The sequence below is a fragment of the Schistocerca serialis genome, chromosome 6, assembly GCF_023864345.2.
Source record: "Schistocerca serialis cubense isolate TAMUIC-IGC-003099 chromosome 6, iqSchSeri2.2, whole genome shotgun sequence".
Taxonomy (NCBI): domain Eukaryota; kingdom Metazoa; phylum Arthropoda; class Insecta; order Orthoptera; family Acrididae; genus Schistocerca; species Schistocerca serialis.
Window position 1 is genome coordinate 255,066,076 of NC_064643.1, and position 16,055 is coordinate 255,082,130.

Here is a 16,055-nt window from a genome sequence, read left to right on the forward strand (position 1 = left end):
CTCCACTCCGATTCTGCGCCGTACGCCCGCAGTCCTCAACTTATCAGTCCACCTAATTTTGAACCTTCGTCCGTAGCACAACATCTCAAGTGCTTCGATTCTCTTTAGGTTTTCCCACAGTCTACGTTTCACTACTTCTGTGCCCCAAACCAAACATACATTCTCAGAATTTTTTTCCTCAAATTAAGATGTCTGATACTAGTTTGCTTTTGTCCAGCGCTGGTTCGCTTTTTATACCTTCCTTTCTCCGTCCGTTGTGGGTTATTTTACTGCCTAGATAGCAAAAGTCCTTATGGTCGTCTACTTCGTGACCATCAGTCCTGATGTTTTCTCGCTGTTCTCATTTCTGCTACTTCTCATTACTTTCGTGTTTCTTCGATTTACTCTCAACACTCATTAGACTGTGCATTCCATTCAATAGACCCTGTAATTTTTCTACACTTTCGCTCGGGATAGCTGTGTCGTCAGTGAATCTTGCCATTGATATCATTTCACTTTGAATTATAATTTCACTCTTGGACCTTTCTTTTATTTCCACCACTGTTTCTTCGATGTATAGATTGAGCACTATGGGCGAAAGACTACATCCCTGTCTAACACCCTTTTTAATCCGAGCGCTCCGTTCTTGGTCTTGTACTCTTATTGTTCCCTCTTGTCTCTTATGCTGAATACTACCCGTCTCTCCCTATAGCTTAGGCCTGTTTCCGTCAGAATTTCGAACATCTTGCACCATTTTACATTATCGAACCCATTCTCTAAGCCGACAGATCCTATGAAAGTGTTTTGATTTTTCTTTACACTTGCTTCCATTATCAACCGCATCCTCAGAACTGCCTCTGTGGCGCATTTACCTTTCCTAAAGCCAAGCTGATCGTCATCTAACATATGCTCAATTTTCTTTTCGATTTTTCTTTATATTATTCTAGTCAGCAACTTCGATGCATGAAGTGGTAAGCTGATTGTGCGATAATTCTCGCATTTGGCAGTTCTTGCAGTCTTCGTAATGTGTGGACGATACTTTTCCGAAAGTCAGAAGGTACATTGACAAACACATACATTGTACATACCAACGTGAATAGGCGCTTTGTAGCCGTTCCTGCCCGCCAATGATTTTAGAAATACTGGTGGAATGTCATCTATTCCTTCTGCCTTATTTAATCTTAACTCTTCCAAAGCTAATTTAGATTCTGATTCTAATACTGGATCCCTAGCTCTTCTAAGTCGACTCCCGTTTTCTTCTTCTATCACATCAGACAAATCTTGCATCTCATAGAGGCCCTCACTGTGTATTCTTTCCTCTTCTTCGCTCTCTCCTAGCGTCTTTAATAACCTAAATCAAGGTCAATTCGTCGACGGACGTTGTGGCGCTGTGGTAGAAGTGGTTGGCGATAGTTCACATGAAGCATGATAAATGTAAAGATAAAAGAATTTAATTTTTAATGTTTCTCTTTTTTTAATTGAAACAATCTTTATTAACTATCTCTTAGAATAGATCGATAACTAAGAATTACTTATGCAATGCAATTTTGTGTGTGCTGTAGAATAAGAAATATAGAGACGTGCTTTTTCATAAAAATGACAGATACTTGTTAGTTAGCAAGTATTTGATGAATTTTATATTTACATGACGTACGTTTGCGAACTGAAAGGGGAAAGAATGAAAAAATTATTACCAAAAGAAGCAGCGATTACCAGTCTCTGTGGAGCATTTTTCCCACCTTCACGTAATTTACGCTCCACGGAAATGCTCGTAGACCATGTTTTTTTTTAAATTTTAAAGATGTTCCGAAAACTTAAAGTTAATTCCCTCGAGAATTTTTGTTAGTTGAGTCGTACGGTTTTGGCCTTTTGATATTTGTGTTCTGAACTTCAAGTACCAGTAATAAAAACAAATTATAAAAACCTGATTGCTGTTTGATTTCTTTATTAGTGAAAAATATATTCTTCTTACATACCGGACGCCCCTCCTAAGAGTCGTCAGGCTCATGTTTCCTGGTGTTTCGGGAGATTTTTGTAATTTTGTTTTGGCAGTGGCTAGCTGGAGTCAACCCAAAAACATACTGCTTATCACGTCTGCCATGGGATGTCTAATGTCGACGGAAATCGTCGGTTTCTTTCCCGTTACAAAAAAAAAAAAAAAAAAAAAAAATATTTTTAACACTGCATTTTACGTGTCCATTCGATGTAGTGAACCCAAATTAGTCGAGTGCGACATTCGTTTTAGCGATATGCACTAACAGGAATAGTTAAACACGAAAAATAACCAGTATTGCAGCAGTGACAGCATTGCCCTGGTCCGAGCTGACTGCAAATTGGGAATGTGTAGCTACGAACTGCCATTGACTTCATTATCAAATAGTGTCCTACTTAGTAGGAATGTATTTGAAATGCACAAGTTTCTATTAAGTTCCCATTTAATTGGGCTCAAATTTCACGCATCCCCTCCTCACCCCCCCCCCCCCCCCTTCCAACCATGCACAACTTCGGGAAATGTGGCTCAAGCATGATGAGCACAGGCACATTTTGTTGCTGATATAAGATATCTAATGCGTCGACGTGGTCCAAGATGGATAGGTCACACCAAGCTTGTACCTTGGCCTCGGAGATCAAATGACATCAGACCTTTCAATTTTTTTGTGTGGGGTCACCACAGAAGTGCTGCGTACAGCACTCCCGTTAATACGGTTTAAGAACTGCATCCGCGATGCAGAATGATCACAAAGTCCCATTACCCCCTATGTATTACTTAGATGTTTGTTGTTTCTTATTCATGCAGGTGCTGATATATTCCGAATCAAGGCCGACGAGTCACTTACACCTTGGAGGAACGGATCGTAATGAGCACGTAGGCTCACAAACGACCCCATACAGGGAAAACTTGGTGAGATATTCAGGATGATTTCAGTGTAATGTTTCGAAAACCTTCCCATGGAAACGACCATTTTTATAATAGAAGATCTCCGTTCAGGACGTCCATTAACACGACTGGAAATTTTTGTCGAGGCTGCAGCGTCTGTCGAATGTTCCCCAGAGAAGTCCTTTCTCCATTCGACATTACGAAAACGTATAAAGTTGAAGTTATTATACCTTAGTTCATAAATGAATTGAGTGGTAATGACACACAGTAACATCATCAGGCTTGGGGCCGAATTCTCGATGTCCTCACAGCTCTTCGTTGAAGATGGAATGTGTTTTCCTTGGAAGAGATTGCTGTTTATCGCAGAGCAAACGTGAGAAACATTTATTTCTGGAATGAAGGAAACTCACATTTTTATGAAGAACTTAATCACGATCCACCACACATCATGCCTTGCACTGCAATGTCTGCAGCCCAATTGGTAGGTCCATTTTTTCTTTGACAGTGCTGTGAATCATACTGCATATCTCACCATGTTACGTGATCGGTTTGTCCCACCTCTGTAAGATCGGGGAATGTTCGGTCGTGTATGGTTCCAGCAGAATGGAGCATCAGTCCATTATACTATTGCCCTTAGAGAATATCTCAGTGCGTTATTTCCTGATAAATGGATTGGACGTGGTTCTGTCCATTTGCCTGTACCTTTGGAATGGTCACTCCGAAGTCTTGATCTCTCATCTTGCGACAGTGTAATACGGGAGTTCATTAACAGAAGTTACCTGCCACACGTTGTGGGATACTTGCTGCCATCGCGCCAGGAACGCTGAGGTGGATTTCACATCGTACATAGAGGAGCATCATACTCTGTTATGAAAACGGTGGCTTAGACACGGGCACTTTGGAATAAATATTAGTTACACTACGCCTAAGTTGTCTTCTGTCATGATGCCCCATGAAAATAATGCCACAGTCTACGAATATGTGGACACGCAATACGGGGTAACAGGACATTGTGATTATTCTGTTCAGTGGTGTCAAGATTTACGAGATGAACTGGGTGTGTTTTTCGTGGCTCTCTGCGGAGACGAGTGCCGTACTGCCCCCATATGGGAGGACGACATGTGGACCAAATCTTTCAATAGGGACTATTGTACAGTAATTTGCGTCAAGTAACGTGCTGGACTAGAATTGTATTTCTTGTTGAGACTGACCTTCTGAAATTTACGACAAATCAGATGAAAGCTTACTCGAAAAAATTACATTTCAAATAGATTTTTAGTAACTAGGAAATATTTCACACTTGTGGCTTGCAGCCACACATTCTTAAAGCTCTCGCGTCATGTTTGTTAGCGGTGCCATGGTTACTCGAAAATTTTTTCTTCTACGAGTACTGTTGTATACTTTCATCTGTGTCAGTCTTACGCCACTAATTATTTTTCAATCTAGACTCTAAGGCAAGAAAAGACACTGAGCCGTGCGTGGCTCAAGTTTCCACCATCATGTATTTTACTCCGTGTTTTTAACGTACTTCACCTCACTACGTTAATTTAAATTACTGTCGTCACTGAGTTGCTGCTTTGCCTAACCGTGAGCGGTGCTAGCAGCGTGTATCAGTATATCCCCTCTCGTAGTATCTTTGTTCGACTGTTATTACTTCCCGGTCGTTGTCTGTCGTAAGGCAGTTCGGGTCGCGAGTTCGGGCTGCCAGTCAGTTGGAACGCGTCTGGAACGCAGACCGGACCTGCCAGTCGGGGAGTTGCAATGCGGCACTAGTGCAGTCGGGTTGGAGCTGTGAGATCTGCGTCGACATGGCTCGCCCGACCATTGCCGCCACACATCACTTGAGCCGGGTCACGGTCTTGCTGGATCGGCGGTCGGTCGTCCTAACGGACAGATCGTTCATGAGTCGGCTGTGTGTGTGTGTGTGTGTGTGTGTGTGTGTGTGTGTGTGTGTGTGTGTGCGCATCGACTCCTGATTTGTCTTCACGCATGCTTACAAGGGAACCTACCCATCGCACCCCTCTCAGATTTGGTTATAAGTTGGCACAGTGGATAGGCCTTGAAAAACTGAACAGAGATGAGAAAACAGGAAGAAGTTGTGTGGGACTACGAAAAAAAATAAGCAAAATATACAAACTTAGTAGTCCATGCGCAAGATAGGCAACATAAAGGAGAGGTTGAACTAAGGAGCGCAGTGGTCCCGTGGTTAGCGTGAGCAGCTGCGGAACGAGAGGTCCTTGGTTCAAGGCTTCCCTCGTGTGAAAACTTTACTTCCTTTATTTTCGCAAAGTTATGGTCTGTCCGTTCGTTCATTGACGTCTCTGTTCACTGTAATAAGTTTAGTGTGTGTTTTGCGACCGCACCGCAAAACCGTGCGATTAGTAGACGAAAGGACGCGCCTCTCCAATGGGAACCGAAAACATTTGATCGCAAGGTCATAGGTCAACCAATTCCTCCACAGGAAAACACGCCTGATACGTTCTATACGACACTGGTGACGGCATGTGCGTCACATGACAGGAATATGTTGTCGACCCACCTAACTTGTACACTTGGCGAATGGGTAAAAAGATTCTTCTACTTTGCCCGATTTAGGTTTCCTTGTGGATGTGATAATCACTCCCAAAAAAGTGATGAAAACATAAGAGTTTGTCACATAAACTGCTACAGTTTCACAGTCACACAGTTTTCCCTTTTAACGTTTTCAAATTTTTCCGTGTGTAGACCATCAAATCCTGCATATGTCCAAGCAAATCTGAACATGTCCTGGAATTTTGGAGAGCGAAGTTGATTATGTGTGAGTGTCTGAACTTTGATAATTGTCTGAAAATAAAAAATTAAACACTTCACTCGAGGGAAGACTTGAACCAAGGACCTCTCGTTCCGTAGCTGCTCACGCTAACCACGGGACCACGGCGCTCCTGAGCTGAGACTCTCCTTGATATTCCATATGTTGCGCATGGACTACTCATTTTGTATATATTGCTTACTTTTTCATAGTTCCACACAACTTCTTCCTGTTTTCTCGATTGATCTGTGTTCAGTTTTTCAAGGCCTATCCACTGTGCCAACTTATAACTAAATCTGAGGGGGATGCGATGGGGAGGTTCCCTTGTTAGTTGCTGTTGGGTATCCTTCAGATCTTCGTGCAAGTTAGTCAGGTTGTGTGTGTAGTTTGCGTTATTTCCACTGACGACTATTTTAGATGTTAGCGGCATTCTGAGGGAGTAGGTCGGTTGGTGCGGACCAGGGAGGATATCTCCGTGCGGTGCAGTCGGCTGGGTCCACTGGCTGTCCCTGCGCAGTGTCGGAGCGTGTGTGGAGCTGTCCGATCGCTACGAGCTTCGTGGCTCACCGACCCAGGACGTCAAAGTTGAGTGGTGTGTTAAGTACCCAAGCCATGTCCGTTCATGTTGTGTCGTTCGTTTCGGTAGTTCGCTTTTGGGGAGCTTGTCCTGCGAGCAACATCGAGTATTTGTAGTGGTGAAACTGAGCCGCCATGCGGTGGAATTAACTATATTGGTTCACTACAATTCAAGTGTACCAGCGGAATTTTCTGCCACGTGGCCGTTAGTGTTCGGTTACCTGTCCTGGCCACTAGCGTAATTTCAGGCAGCGCCCTGTCCACACCTGTTGCCGCTGTCCAACATGGTGTGTAGTTTTGACAGCTTACTACATATTTCATTGTGGATAATCACATCCGCAACTGTTTGGTCTTTGAGTTTTTGTGTACCGATTGGTGGCTAGCAAGTCGGTTGCTCGGTCGGTCCGTGACTGTCTCTTGGTTGGGTTACCGATAGAGCAAGTGTACTTGGGCCCACCACCTGACTCACCTAAGTAAACCTTAATGTTTCGAGGGCAGGCCCACCGGAGAGTGGAGAGGTAGGGAGGAGGGGGGGGGGGGGGGGGGGGGGGGGGGTGCGTGCTGTTTTCTATATTGCCCTTTTCAAGGGTGTTTAATGGTCTATTGGCAATCTATTATAGCCAATGCATTAAAAGAAAAAAAATTTTGTTGTGTTTTATGTAAATCAATCTATGTAAATGAATTGTGGGCTTTCAGCCGCTTAAAACCTTATTCTTAGATTTAGTTATTGTCGTTGCGTTGTTTTCTATTTTTTAATTTAGTGTGCTTTCCCCCATTGAAAACTTAAAGGTTAACGTATTTTTGAATTTTTGGAAAATCAACTATGGGCCTTCAGCTGCTTAAAGCCTTATTCTCAAATTTGCCATTAAGCGGCCTTCTGCCTTAAAAGATTATGTAATATATGTTAAAATTTTGAAATTTAATTATGGCCTTCAGCCGTTTTTATTGCACCTTGTGTACGTTTGCTCTATCCACTTTTTCCTTGAGGCTTTCCGCCTATCTCTGAGATTATATATATATATGTTGTGGTCTTCAGTCCTGAGACTGGTTTGATGCAGCTCTCCATGCTACTCTATCCTGTGCAAGCTTTTTCATCTCCCAGTACCTACTGCAACCTACATCCTTCTGAATCTGCTTAGTGTATTCATCTCTTGGTCTCCCTCTACGATTTTTACCCTCCACGCTGCCCTCCAATACTAAATTGGTGATCCCTTGATGCCTCAGAACATGTCCTACCAACCGATCCCTTCTTCTGGTCAAGTTGTGCCACAAACTTCTCTTCTCCCCAATCCTATTCAATACTTCCTCATTAGTTATGTGATCTACCCATCTAATCTTCAGCATTCTTCTGTAGCACCACATTTCGAAAGCTTCTATTCTCTTCTTGTCCAAACTATTTATCGTCCATGTTTCACTTCCATACATGGCTACACTCCATACGAATACTTTCAGAAATGACTTCCTGACACTTAAATCAATACTGGATGTTAACAAATTTCTCTTCTTCAGAAACGCTTTCCTTGCCATTGCCAGCCTACATTTTATATCCTCTCTACTTCGACCATCATCAGTTATTTTGCTCCCCAAATAGCAAAACTCCTTTACTACTTTAAGTGCCTCATTTCCTAATCTAATTCCCTCAGCATCACCCGACTTAATTAGACTACATTCCATTATCCTTGTTTTGCTTTTGTTGATGTTCATCTTATATCCTCCTTTCAAGACACTGTCCATTCCATTCAACTGCTCTTCCAAGTCCTTTGCTGTCTCTGACAGAATTACAATGTCATCGGCGAACCTCAAAGTTTTTATTTCTTCTCCATGAATTTTAATACCTACCCCGAATTTTTCTTTTGTTTCCTTTACTGCTTGCTCAATATACAGATTGAACAACATCGGGGAGAGGCTACAACCCTGTCTTACTCCCTTCCCAACCACTGCTTCCCTTTCATGTCCCTCGACTCTTATAACTGCCATCTGGTTTCTGTACAAATTGTAAATAGCCTTTCGCTCCCTGTATTTTACCCCTGCCATCTTTAGAATTTGAAAGAGAGTATTCCAGTCAACATTGTCAAAAGCTTTCTCTAAGTCTACAAATGCTAGAAACGTAGGTTTGCCTTTCCTTAATCTTTCTTCTAAGATAAGTCGTAAGGTCAGTATTGCCTCACGTGTTCCAGTGTGTCTACGGAATCCAAACTGATCTTCCCCGAGGTTGGCTTCTACTAGTTTTTCCATTCGTCTGTATATATATATATATATATATATATATATTATTTGCAATTTTAACTGCATGTCTTCAGTCACTTGAAATTTATCTTGTTAATTTTTAAGAATTAGATTTTGAAACTCGTAGTTGTAAAGGTTCGGCTATGTGCTGTTTTGTTTTAAAGGTGTTTTGATGTGAAACTGACCAACACTTTATTTGGCCCTTTCCACAATCCTAATCACCTGTTCTGCCCAGCGGGTTTTCTCAGATACACCGCGAAGGGATTATTCGAATAGGACGGAAATCGGTAGATGTCATACACGTGTACAGAGAAACAAATGGATGAGTTATTCAACAGATAAAGTTTCACAAATTGAGCAACCTAATGACTCGTTGCTCCACATCTGGCCCTTATGCAAGCACTAATTTCGCTTGGCGTTGACTGATAGACATGTTGGATGTCCGCGTAATTATTCTGTACAACTGGCGCTTTAGATCGTCAAAGTCCCGATCTGGTTGGAGGCCCCTGCTCGTAACGCTCCAAAAATTCTCAATTAGGGATATATCCGGTGACCTTCCCGGCGAAGCAGTAAATGCTTTCGACGTGTATGGGCAGGCATTTACCTTGCTGAAACGTAAACTCTGGATGGCTTACCATAAAGAGCAATAAAACGTGGCGTAGAATATCATCGATGTACCGCTGTGCTGTAAGGGTGCCACGGAAGACGACCAAAGGGGTTCTGCCAAGAAAACAAATACCATCCCAGACCATCACACCTGGCTGTCGGTCCCTGTGGCTGACGTCATTCATGTTGGTTTCCCACTCCTGACAGAGGCATTTCCAAATACGTCTTCGGTCTGGAATCTGATTGCTGCAGTAGAATTGTCTTCAGCGTTGTCTTCAATCCAATTTCGAACTGAACCCCGATGACGAGCAATGACGCGTCTAGAGACGCCGCGTACAGCGTTGCGTTGCCTTCACCAGCCGTATGGCCCGACAGCCACGACTGGTGATCTGCGGTGCCATTTTTTTTTTTTTTTTCATATCAGGATGTCCACGGCATCCTTACAGCACAGCAGTACGTCAACGTCATTCTACATCCTGTTCTACTGCCCTTCATTGCAAGCTATCCTGTGCTTACTTTTCAGTAATATAATGCCCGCCCGCACCCGGCAACAGCTACGTGCTCGCCAAACCCCGCCTTGACCAATAAGGTCGCTGGATCCCTCTCCAGTTGAGAATGTTTGGGGCATTATAGGCAAGGTCGTGCAACCAGCTCTGGATTTTGGCGATATAACCGCACCAACTGGACAGGATTTGGCTCGATATCACCCAGCAGGGCAACGAACAACTCTATCACTCAATATCAAGCCGAATAACTGTTTGAATAAGGCCCTGAGGTGGACCAACACGTTATTGACTTGCTCAGTTTGTGAAGTTTTTCTCTTGAAAAAATCATCCAGTTTTTCTGAAACTGTCGTCATTTGTTTCTGTACATGTACATCACATCTACTGATTTCCGTCCCATTCGGATCATGCCTTCGTGGTGCGTTGTTGCTTTTTCGTTTTGCTACAGTATCTATACAGATTTTGCACTTGTGCACCTCTCTGCTTGGGCCTTAAATCTGCCATGTTGATCAGTTCTATCGTTGCTTGCACCTTCAACAATATCAAATATTTTTACAGTCATATGGTGATAGTCCTTGAATTTATCTGGTTAATTCTGTAAAGGCTGCCAGGTTTCAAAAAACTGTCCTGCACATCTACGAATTTGTAAACATACAAACGTTATCATTATGTGTCTCAGAAACTGTATTTGTAATATCGTAGTTCATATATTTATCAGCCACTGTGTTACGACTGCTTTGTGCCCCACCACGAAGAAGCCGTTGTATTCATCCTACGCCTCGCAACAGTTGCTCACAGTCGTGGCGTACCTGTAAGCGTTCACGAGTGAAATGTGGTGTGAATGTGAAGAGACAACGCTGGAAGAGAGAAATGTTTTAATTAATCTTCACGAACAACACATATTCCTCTCTGAAACTGCCAGTGCAGCCAACAGTAGCAAAACTACGGTGTTCTCTACCATTCAGTGCTTCGACTAGACTAATAGCGTTGTGAATAAGCAGAGATGTGGCGCTCCACCGAAACTTCCTACTAGAGACAGGGGAAAAAATAATAAAAATGGTGAAGCAAAATCCGAGGTTGGCGGCATCTGAAATCAGAGGATGCCTTGAACGATATTCACACAAGAACAGTTGACCAGGTTTTAAATAGTTCCGGTTACGTATACATCTACAGCTACATGGATACTGTGCAAATCACATTTAAGTGCTTGGTAGAGGGTTCATAGAACTACCTTCATAATAAATCTCTTCTTCCACTCTGGAACAGCGCAGAGGGGAAAACGAACACCTGTATCTTTCCGTGCGAGCTCTGATTTACCGTATTTTATTATTATGAACGTTTCTCCCTACGTAGGACGGCTTGAACAAAATATTGTCGCATTCGGAGCAGAAAGTTGATAATTGAAATTTCGTGTTAAGATCCCACAGCAACGAGAAACACCTCTGTTTTAATTATGTTCACCCCAAATTCTGTATCATGGCCGTGACACTCGTTTCTCGATAACACAAAACGTTATTCTTTTCTTTGAACTTTCTCTATGTCTTCCATTAATCGTACCTCGTAAGGATCCCACACCACAAGGCAGTACTCCAAAAGAGGGCGGACCAGCGTGGTGCAGACAGTCTCAGTAGTAGATTTGTTGCATCTTCTGTCATCTTCCGCCAATAAATCGCAGTCTTTGGTTCACCTTTCCTACAACATATTCTGTGTTTTCTTCCCAATTTAAGTTGTTACAATGCTCGCATTCATACGAGGTAACCATACGTCCATCATGTGAATCCGAAAAAGCATTTAGAACTTGGTGACGAGTAGGTGGTGAAACCAACCTAATTCTGGGATCACATTTTCTGGTCGGACGAGAGCAAATTCAACTAGTGCAATGGTGGTGGATGTCTCAGTGTGAAGGCTAAGGCTACCAAATACAGAATCGAGACCTAAGAACATGGTAGCTGCAGTGAAACATGGAGGAGGCATTGTAATGGTATGGGGCTATCCATCAGGCATTGGGAATTCGCGTTTATTGATGGGATCACGGATAAGTTGGCATACAGGAGGATTCTTAAGAATCTTAAGATGCATGCAAGAGGCCGCGATTAGGAAATGATTACTACTTCCGGCAGCATTCCGCTGAAACTATGAAGCTTTGGATCGTGTACAACACTCCACACACTTTGAAGACACCGCCCTAATCGCCAATTTAAATCCCACAGATAACATCTGGAATGAATACGAAGATCGTGTTAGGAACCACCACATGAGAAGTAAGGACCATCTGAAAGCACTTCTTCAAAGTGGAGAAATATGCACTCTGCAGTCACCAAAATTCATTTACAGACAGTGTCCGAAAGGCTAACAGCAGTAATTTGTAGAAAGGAGATGTTAACTAAATACTAGCTGTCCTCTGTTCGAATACTTCGTTCCAGATGAAGAAGCTATTTTAGTTCTTTCTGGAAGTGGAAATATATTTCAGTTGCATTTGTTTAGTAGAAGACTCAGCTTTAATTTGTACCAGTTGTATTTTTGTCTACTTTCTATGCATAACTATAGAAAAGACAGAACTAGAAAACATGTTTATGTTCGAACACTTATGTTGGCCCCCCTTTCTTCGTTAGTTAAACTGCTGAACCCACACTTTTTTTCTAAGTCTCTTATTCGGGAGAAAGTTCGTCTCCAGCAGAAACCAACAGAAAAACGACCACAGGACGCGAAATCGCTCTACATCGGATCGGGAGAAATACAGGTCCTATGTATATGTAGACACTGGTCGACATCGGGTCACGTAATCGGTCTATATCAGATTGGGAGAAATGAAATCTGATATAGGTGTTGTCTTGTTGGGAACGCATACAGATGTAGTTGTTTCTTCACTCAGTTGATTGGCAGTATCATTGCATTTTATTATAGCTTAACAGTAATTGTCAGACTTTGTTGACATGTAACAAACCCGAATACTCTGGCTAAACAAATTTAAAATTAATTTGGCATTTCTCGTCATGGAGGTACTGTACTGTATTAAAGAATGAACAACGCATGTGCCTCCAGGAGAAACGCAACAATGTCGCTCTAGAATGTATTTATATGTGGCGAATATAAACTGATGGATAACTTCCCATGGTCGGGGTTCACAGTCATGTAGAATTTCTTAAAGGACATTACATTCACCTTTGACTGTAGGAATCATTTATTTCCCAATTGCAATTTCGGCATTTGGGCCATTTTCAGGTGGTACTGCAAAAGATTTTGCTTCAGCACATGTCAGACTTTAAAAGATCTGTTTTGGCGATGACATTCATTCATGTCGGAGGATTTTGAAGTCTGACATGTGCTGCAACAAAATCTTTTGCAGTACCACTTGGAAAGGCCGAAATTGCAATTGTGAAATAAAGCATTACTACAGCCAACGGCGAATAAGATGTCCTTTAAAAAAACTGATAGTTAATTTGCCTATTGCAACCGTCACGTCATTTACTGCTGTTAACTTTTGCCAAAGATGGTTACTGAATCAAAAATATCGATATTTAGTATCGATATTGTACCGCGTGTAATGTCTGTTCGTGAAATATCGACATTTGTGAGTCGATTTTTTTAGATTACTTTTTATAAGTTAAGAAAATATCAAAGAGCACGCTCCAGCAGTTTCAGTAAATGGCCGAACTGCTAGAGCAGATTGTCCGATAAACAGAAGTTGCCTCAGTTTCGAGAGCCTCTGATGCCGACTGTCATACACTGCGATAGCTCTGGAAGACGGTTACACAATAATTTTCGCACAGCGTCGAAGAATGATATTTATTAAAGAAAAATATTATCGTTTTGTAGTTTCAGTTCCAACCTCCCATTTATTTTACAGCTCACATTACTTATATTTTGTATCATATTTATGCCATTTTATGGTTATTTTCAGATCATTTTATAATCATTTTCCAAGAACTGTAAGTCGTCAAAAAACTCGGATACTGTTGTTATACAGTACACCCTTTTTCATATCGGTAACCTAAACGAATTATGAGTAGGAGCAGTCCCCCCCCCCTCGCCCCCCCCCCCTCAACTGCCCTACCCCCACCCCACAGAGCCCACCCCCATCCCTGTGGGCGCTACTGATCTGTACCTGTTAATTACTCTGACTTTAATTTGTTTACTCCCCTCGTTTACTAATGCAGCTATATTACTGTCAATATTGCATGATGCGCGGCATTTTCGTAAATACGTACACATTACCTGTGAAGTTTTCCTCGAGGAGAGCAGTAAGCACAGATTAAAGCGAGGAGACTGATGCCTTTGGCTCTGGTATCTAGTACAGTTATTTCTATTACAAATTATATATCTTCAATGCAAAATGTATTGAAGCTGTATCTAGAACTTTTGAGTTGTGTTCAAACAATGTGTTGGGTCTACATATCAACTACATCAATGGGGATAATGGGAGGATGTCATTTCTTTCATGTAAGAGACTGTCTTCTGTTGTTCCAGCAACATAGGAAGTGGTTAATATTGTGTTACTCACGCTCAAGCCAACGGGAAGTTCCTTTGTTACGTCAGTTGTGACGTTCGCCTCTAGTACCGACCGATCTATCCTTTCAACAGCATGCTCTCGAATTGCCACAACCAATTCGTCATTGTTGTCACATGGCGCCACGCCATTGATTTTAATATCCTGCAAGAAATGGAAAAAATTAGTATAAATAAAGTACAATTTGAAGAAAAATCTGGTTAGTGGTGGAATATCTCACAATGGTAAACTAAAGCTGCAAAATAAAAGTAACGAAAATTAATAGGCTCTAAAACCATATCTTGACAACTGTTAGTGAAACTAACTTATTTTATGTACGAAAAAATGATTAAATACAAATAACGATAGAAAAATATCAAAAGTGTTTATAAAAAGTAAACCTGATTTATTCTGTTTCGAAATAACATACGTGATCCAGGATAGCATGCGACGCTAGGTGATCGTGTGAGTTTGTCAACCATAAGTTTCATACATGCGTGTATAATTCACGTATTCATCACAAAAAACTCTGTTTCTGTTTTTAATAAATGGTGGCTTCATAGCAGTTTATGAAATGCACACATACCACCGTGCAAATGCACATTAGAAGACAATTTAACAAGTGCCAACCGCATTTGTACTGCATACAATGTTGAGTGCAACTATTGCGATTTACTGATTATTTATGGACTACAAACTGTTCTGGTAGCCCACAGACGTCAAAGAAGGTACTGGGGAGGATTCGAGCTGTTTGTGTAAAGAGCCCAAGCAAATCAGCAACGGGGACTACTTGCAAATTAAGGAAACCACCTCGCTATAAGTAGTGCAAGTACATTTCTCCCAGCAGTTGGGAGTAGCAAGCACGACAAAAAGCACAACCAACAGCAGTAAAATTCAGAACCTTGTACCAAAGGATGAGTTCAGCGACAAGCTATTATTCAGTGAGCAGCAGAAAAGCCAGTCACTATAACATTAAACCTGCAAGTCATTGTGGATTTGGTAAAGTTGACTTTTCCCAATGAACGATGGGTGTGGGCACCAGTACCACTTAGATGAACATTTGTTACGCTTCTGCTAATCTTGTCACTTAACAGGATGAAGCTCCCACCTTCCCAGTGAAATACTCACGTAAAATTGAACACTGCTCTGCCAGAATTTAGTGTCGATGAAGCTGGAAGTAAAGGAATGTTATCACTGCTCTGCCATGTGCGAAAACTCATCAAGAACATTTTAACACTATAATTGGAAGGTTTGTGTGATGTGCGTACTGTAAGACCTTTGGTACACACACCATCAGATTATTTGACTTGTCGCTCTAACGAAGTAGGCGAGTGTCAGAAATATGTCTCGTGGTCTTATCGTGGTATGTTTATCTTCTGCCGTTAGGTCAGACGATAGAAATGCCACTTGCACGCTTAGAGTAGCACGCTTAGAGTAGCAGAACTTGATTAGTTTTCACACACATTCATTAAAATAATAAAAAGCATAGACATTAGGTAACTTGATTCTGGATGCTGTTTACAATTGACAATATGAAGTTCCTTTGGTCTTGGTACGTTAATCTTATTCTCACACATCTCTGATACTTGACAAAGTGTCTATACATTTATCTTCATGGCTATGTACAGGAATATGATAATCTTATTAGGCGCAGACTGAAACTTGACTGTAGACTGGTGCAGATAAACGCAGACTGACTAATCGGAGGTCTGTACACTCGTTATAACACCTCGCGATTTCAGGTATCACTGCGCGAGTGTGATCCACGAGGAGAAAAGGTTCTACATTAGCAGCAATCTCATTGGCTGCGTTGCATATTAATACGTGGATCGACGGAAGCAGAATTTGGTCCGTCTCTAAGGCAGCGCCATCTCGTAGTGCGGAGATGGACGAGCGCTGCGCCTGCGCTGTTGTGCTTATCAGGGCGCGCTCTAGTGGGAAATTTCTGTATGCGCTGACTACACGGAACTATGTACACAACAGTTTGCTAATATTATTGTTGAGCAGATAAAC

The 16,055-nt window shown here is 41.9% G+C and overlaps 1 protein-coding gene across 1 annotated transcript in view; it reads right to left on the minus strand.

The window, feature by feature from the left end:
- LOC126483940 (uncharacterized) overlaps positions 1-16,055 on the minus strand; it is a 48,675-nt gene that overhangs the window by 24,443 nt on the left and 8,177 nt on the right. The window contains exon 2 of the mRNA XM_050107226.1: positions 14,058-14,207. Within this exon, the coding sequence (XP_049963183.1) occupies positions 14,058-14,207 (150 nt within the window). The remainder of the gene's footprint in view (positions 1-14,057; positions 14,208-16,055) is intronic.